We start from the raw sequence: 6,752 nt of genomic DNA on the forward strand, positions 1-6,752 counted from the left end.
AGACAGGTGGAGCTCCGAGCGGCTGTAGCGCCCCCTATGAAGCGGCCCGCGATGCCCCGGCCATTGTGAACTGTGCCACCCCCCGGAATACGTTCAGCCCCGGACACACTTAGCCTTGGATACGATCGACTCTGTGCGCCCTGGACAAGCATCGAGGAGGCGAGAGGGCAGAGAGCGCAGGGGAGGCCTCCCTTCACGGGAGGGGGAAGCCGGCGGGTGCAGCGCAGGGACACGCACTTGGGCTGGCACTGGCGGCTGGGGATGTCGTCCTGGACGAGGTGGCATGGACCCGCCATGGCGCGGTTCTGGGGCTTCTGCTGGCTGGTTGTGGGCTTCTGGAGGGCCGCTCTCGCCTGTCCCACGTCCTGCAAATGCACTGCCTCTCGGATTTGGTGCAACGACCCTTCTCCCGGCATCGTGGCATTTCCAAGGTTGGAGCCTAACAGTGCAGACCCTGAGAATATCACTGAAATGTGAGTTCCTAGTGCTGTTCCTTCTTCTTCTTCTCCTCGACCATAGGTCTCAGGCCCGCCAGACCGGTAGGTCCTGGATGGGAATATTGTCCCACGTGTGGGGAGAAGTCAGAGAACAGGGATGGGTCATCTGTCAGTTATCTGTTTCACTGGCTTGAGGCTGCCAGGGCAGGGAGAACTGTGACACTTGAAAATAAGTTTTATGTGTGTGTGTGTGTGTGTGTGTGTATACACACACACACATATATGTATGTATGTATATATATATATATATATACACACACACACACACAACTTTATATTATATATCACAAATATAAATGTATATGATATTTTCTTTGTGTAAATTCCATATGCATTTTATATTTCAAAGCTTTATTGGGCATGCTTTACACACTCCATATACAATAACTTAGATTTGGGCACTTCTGTTTTGTAAAATGCTGTATGTATGTTGGGTTAGAGAAGTTCCAGTAATATTTACTAGATAGGATGTTAAAATAATTAACTGTAAGAAATCTGTTGAAGGAAGTGAAAGTCTCTCCCTTTCTGAGGTTTGGAGTTAACCAATTTCCCTTTTCATTTCATATATCAGATTTTGCTTAGGAGATTGCATCCAGAGATGGCCTTGAAAATGATCTGTAAGAGGAGAAGTTCTGAGTGTTGAAATGCACTCGCTCAAAAGAGAAAATGTGATCGTTGGAAGCCTAAAAGCCTGGTCTGATTTAATTTGGACTTGACTTCCCAGAGATATGATTTTGAGACCATTTGGATTATAAATCTTAATTGCCCATTGAATAATTTTCCAGAACTGGGATGGATCATAAAGCAATGTGTAGTACTCTGATGAATGCTGTCTTTAGCCTTGGACCCCTGTGGCTCTGGAAATGTTATAGCTTGTCCTGGCTTGATGAAGAAGCAGAGCTATGTATTTCTGTTCTCCCCTTTGGATGCCTTGTGACGAATACATTAGCAAGCAAGAACTCACCAGTCCTTTCTCTAAGCATTCCTAGGTCACCTCTCCTGATCCATGTAGAGGATTGTAAGGCAAAGTTTCTCCCGGTTTTCTTTACAGTGTTTGACACTGAGATAGGCATCCCTGAAAGTAGGGCTTGGGCTGTGGCCTTCCGGTTGGCGAGTGCGCATGCATTCCCTCCCCCACACACCCAAATGCACATCCATGTTTCTGCCAACGTAGTCGAACGAGATAACCTGTTTTTTTTAATGTAAGTAAGAGACCTTTCTAGTCTCTGTTGCCTGTTCTGCTGGTGATGCTCATGTTGTAAGGCTTGGGCAGAAGGAAATGACAACAGAGCAGAGGGGAATGTGCAGGCCTGGCATAGCTCAGATACGCCGGGAGCAACCAACCGTGGGGCTGAATCCAGGATGCCAGAATCTCAATCTTTTTGGCAAGGAGAGCAGAAGCTGGTGGTGGGGAGAGGAAAAGGGGGTGGGCCCCAACCTTACTGGCCTTGGGCTGGACTGGTGGAGACTCACCAGGCTGGTCCAAAGAGCCTGTGGCCTTTTGTCTTTTTCATGAGATGGGGTGTCAGTAGTCAGATGGAGGAGGCCATATGGAATTCAGAGCCTCTCAGACTGTTAGGAGACCATGGAAAGTACATTTGTACAGTTAGATATTAGTTTTCTTCTTTGTGATTGTTTTTGAAGTCTGTATTAGGTGGTAGATGTACACTGGAAGAAAGAAGTGAGGTATGGCTGACTGGCTGATGGATTTTTCACTTTAATTTCTTTCACTTTAATATTTTTAAGTCCATCATTTGAAAAGAAGAAAATAAAACAATATTTAAATTAAAAACATTATGATTTCAACTGTGGAGGTCTTAATTGCCTGAATGTATATATGAAGTCAACAGATTTGGGCAGAGCTTTCTTATATTTGTTCTTACAATTGTTGCTTCTTTAATATAGGATAGCAGGTTCCCACCTTTCGGCTTTTTAAAGTGGATTTTTATAATATTTATTAAAGCATTTGTCACAGTCATTCATTTTATCATAGCATTCCCGTATCTATTCTAATTTTGTTTTTCCCCTTCTGATTTGAACACCTATTGGGATTGGGGGAGTTGAGAGGCATACTGGGCTGTGTTCAGGATGGGGAGTTGGGTTAGTAATATTAGGCAGGGAGAAGGAGATCCAGGAGAAGGTTTGTTTGTCTACTCTGTCCCTCAGCTGTGGTGGAGTCCAGTCATTTGGTCCCTGGTGTATTTATTTGTAAAATGTATCACAATACTTGTTTGGAAATTATTTTGAATTCTGCCTTTTTGATCTCAAAATGACATTAGCAGATGAGCTGGTTTCATGCTCAGTCTTATATGACACCATCTGTTCTCTTTTTCTTACATATTAATATTTGCTTGAACAGCTTTGAAATTCTTGGCCAGTGGATACCAGCTACAGTTGGAACCAAATTATACATTTTTAAAACTTTGTCATTGGATGCACTGATATTCCTAAAATGACCTGTCTTAAAGTTATGGCTCACTAGTGTGTAATTGAAGTTACATGTTTTTTATTTTTTGAAAATAATAATATGTAATAATGTAAGTAAGCACTCTGTCATTAGAACCTGCTGTTGCAGTTTAACAGATCATTTTAAAATAATGATTTTTAAAAAAATACATTAAAATAGTTAAAATAATGTATTTTTAGTATTTACATATTGAACCACTGTGCCCTTAGGGTTCAAAAGGAGTCAATGGCAGAACATTTTTAAAATATGTGCATAAATTAATTAAAAGGTAGGACATTTTTGTTTTTGCATGCATATTTCAAACTAAGCTGACATTTTGTTGTCAGAGTTATTGTTTGAACTTGTTTTGTTAAAAATCTTTCCCTCACAGTAGCTCTCCTAAATTCTTTACACACTGAAGTGATATGGAAGGAGCTATATCTATCTATAGATTCATATCATGCCTGCTCAACATCACATTGCTAAGTGGTAGCTCCTGCTATTTGGAAATGGTTGTACCACAACAGTGCTACATTAAAGACAATACCAGTGCCACATGTGAGTGGAATTCAAGAGTGTGAAGCTTGTGTTTGGAATTATATAATTGGCCATTTAAGTCCCAGTTGTATCAAGTGTCAAAGAGGATTGCAAAGGACTTGTTCTGTCTCAACCAAATTGTAAAAGGCTTAGTTAAAATGAGTTAAGGATTTTTTTTTACTGTGGTAAAAATCATACTATAAAATTTACAGTCTTAACCATTTATTTTAGTGTACAGTTCAGTAGTGTTAAATATATCCACACTGTTGGGTAAAACATGCATTTTATATTTCACGTGTTTTAGGAAGGTCGAAGGGAATCTTTTTGTGAATTTCTTGGATGGTCTTCTGGAATTTGGGGATAATATTTGGACATGAGGCTTATATATTTTTTTCTCTGAGTACAACATAAATAGAAGTTGCAGCTTCTATTATCAGAGCATCTATGGGCAATTTATTGTTGGCTTGGTGAAACATCTGTAATGTTATGCTATTAATACATTGATTTTGTCCCTTTCTCTTTAATAAGCTTTGCCATTGCAATTAATTGTACTTAAAAAAAATCCTGACATTCACAAGGATTCAGTGAAAAGCATTAGTTTTTATTACTCTGATGTTTACTTCTGAGCTCTTCCATTGGGGATTCTAGAACTTTGGATTGTGTTTTTTGTGCTCTTAAGAACCATGCATTTACATTTTAAATGTGGTTACATAAGCTACACTAGACTTGTTAATAAATAAGGCAGTCTAATTTACATCATTCATTATTTAATACAACTTTCAAGCTGGAGTTGAAAACATGCTGTCTTCATAGTGGAAGTATTTTATAGACTTCAGCTCAGCACAGCACAACCATTTGGGGCCTTTTTAGTTTCATAGTTTAATCTCTGCAGTATGGAGATTTTTGTCACACTGGACAAAACAATGGAAAAGCCCAGTAACCCTTCTGACCCTATTTCTCCCACCTCCCCCTTCCATCACCCATCATTGACTGTAGAGGAAAATGTGTTTGATTTTTTTTTTCTTCTCTGAAAAGTGATATTTCCTTATGGGAATTCAGAGCGCTAGCTTTAAGAGAAGAGCTTGGGTTATATGTTATTACAAGCAAGTAATGGAAGGTTGAAGCAATGCGGTCACAGCTCCCTCGTGCTGAGTTCAGGTCTGTTTAAGATCGTTCACTGTTTCTACCCCCATAAATGTCTTTGTGTGACTATTTCAATATTTTCTTGTAAAGATGTTTTCTGAGTTGAAGAGTTGGCTGAACAGCTGGGAGTTGAGGTTTCTTTCTCCCTAGGAACATTTTCTATGATTTCTTTGACCATATCTAGGTTGTAGGAGTATAAAACCTAGAGTTTTTGTTTAGCTAGAAAAGGGGAATTGAATTTTCTTTCTTCCTTCCTTCCCCCCATCTCTCCCTCCCTCCTTCCCTTCTTTCCTTCCTTCTTTTCTTCCTTTCTTGCCTTGGGTACCAAGAAAGTATCCTTTGTTTTAACTTATTACTCGTCATTACCCATCTTGCCTGCTAGGGAAAGTTACATTATCAAACTATTATTGAATAGTATACACTGGCATTATCTTCAGGCTAACTTGACACTACTACTTCCCTAGAGTTTTTGTAGGTTCAAAAAGTATTAGGTAGACGGTGGCATTGGCTATTCTGCCCCTAGGAACAATGTCAATATTTAGTCCATCTTGATGTCTACAGATCAGTAGGAGGATTTGGAGGAGAGATATTTAGGCATGCCAAATTTTTACTTGCTTAATGTATATGTATGACAGAGAGGAGGGGAAAAAAACCCCTGAATCTTGGCTTATTAATAGTTGATTTATCATCTTCATAATCTACTTGGTCAAGCTATTTTAAAACACAGATCCTACTCTCCAGTCCTAAATGGCAGAGATCTGAGCCTTTCAGTGACCTGATAATTTTAGCTCTACATTTGATTGCTGATCGATCTCCATTAAAAAAGGCAAAGATCCCACATAATCAGGGTGCTTCTCACCACTTACTTTGCTCTCTGGAGTGTCCAAAGGACTGGAATGTCATAAATATTGATCTGAGAGAGAATGAGTGAATGTTCCTTTATTTATAAAAACCCTCCAAAGAAAAGTAATGCACATGCACTAAGTTCTGTCTTTTTTCTTCCTTTATATTTTATAAATAAAAATGTGAAAACCTGGAGCCATGTGACCTGGGAGAATGTCCCAAAGATACCTCCAACTTGCTACCTGTTCTTGAATAGCCTTTTACTGCCTTTGGTCAGATGTAATCTGAGAGCTTTGGATTTGATGTTCAGATACTTTTCTCCTGGCTCTGAAGTTCCATGAGGCTTCAGCTAGGAAGATACTGAAGTATGTACATTAGCTGAGAAGGAAGGAGGAGTCTCATGGTGTTCAGAGTCAGGAAGTATGTGAATTTGAACACCTTTGGTGTTATAGTGTTGCATGGGCATGTTTTCAGCCTGCTCTGAGCTTCCCTAAACTGTGTCATTTTAAGTGGCAGCTGCTAACAAAGCTGGTGGCATGCTAGTAAGGGGCTAACAAGCCCAGGGTCACAGGGTCACTGTTCAGAAGGGTCACTCGAAATCAGGACCTCAGAAAGAAGAGGACCTTAGAAATGATCTGCTCCAACCTCCTCTTTGTAAAAGCCTAGGACAGTGAGAGAGTTGCCTGAGGCCACGGCTTATTACATGTCTCGAAGGGATTAGAAGCTTTTTCCTAGAATCCAAATATTGATATGGCCTCTAATTTAGGTACATCCCCTCTATTCCTTGTCCTCAGAGTGAGTGTCTTAACTTCAGTGCACCATTTGACAAGTTTCAGCAAGGGAAGACAAGCACAGGATGGCTAAGTGTGTGCAAACCTATCTTTGTGTGAGACACAGTAATTATAAAAAGTGCATGAACCACTGATGCAGAGGCAATGACCTTACATTTGCACAGGAAGCTTAGTTTACTATAAATGATTTTTAAAAAAAAATTTAATGTTCCTCTTTAGGCAACTCTTGCACAAAATTGGGCTTCAAGAAAAAGCCCTCATGAGTTGGCAACAGTGAGGGATACTAACTTTGTGCCTGCTGTGCCATCTTGACTGATTGACATTGAAGGGAGGGTAGAGAACACAGAGTGGAATGTTGGTTGATATTCCTCTGGAGTCTTTGCCACAGCCAGGGGTGGTTATGTGAATAGAGGAATTCACAATATCTGCTAGCTTCTATGAAAAACCTGTGGACAGGACAGAGTACTTACTTCTTCCTGACTCCCCCCCCCCCAC

The 6,752-nt window shown here is 40.4% G+C and overlaps 1 protein-coding gene across 5 annotated transcripts in view; it reads left to right on the top strand.

Annotated features, from left to right (window-relative positions):
- The window catches only part of Ntrk2 (neurotrophic receptor tyrosine kinase 2), a 369,930-nt gene that overhangs the window by 1,984 nt on the left and 361,194 nt on the right, over positions 1 to 6,752 (top strand). For 4 of the 5 annotated variants that reach the window (XM_048800437.1, XM_015506092.2, XM_048800438.1 and 1 more), the window contains one exon: positions 1 to 473. This exon is cut by the window's left edge and continues 134 nt beyond it. In XM_048800437.1, the coding sequence (XP_048656394.1) occupies positions 262 to 473 (212 nt within the window). In that variant the 5' untranslated portion in view covers positions 1 to 261. Of the gene's footprint in view, positions 474 to 1,020; positions 1,700 to 6,752 lie in introns of those variants that run through there. The other variant, XM_048800435.1, reaches the window with a different exon arrangement.

The sequence above is a fragment of the Marmota marmota genome, unplaced genomic scaffold, assembly GCF_001458135.2.
Source record: "Marmota marmota marmota unplaced genomic scaffold, marMar, whole genome shotgun sequence".
NCBI lineage: Eukaryota > Metazoa > Chordata > Mammalia > Rodentia > Sciuridae > Marmota > Marmota marmota.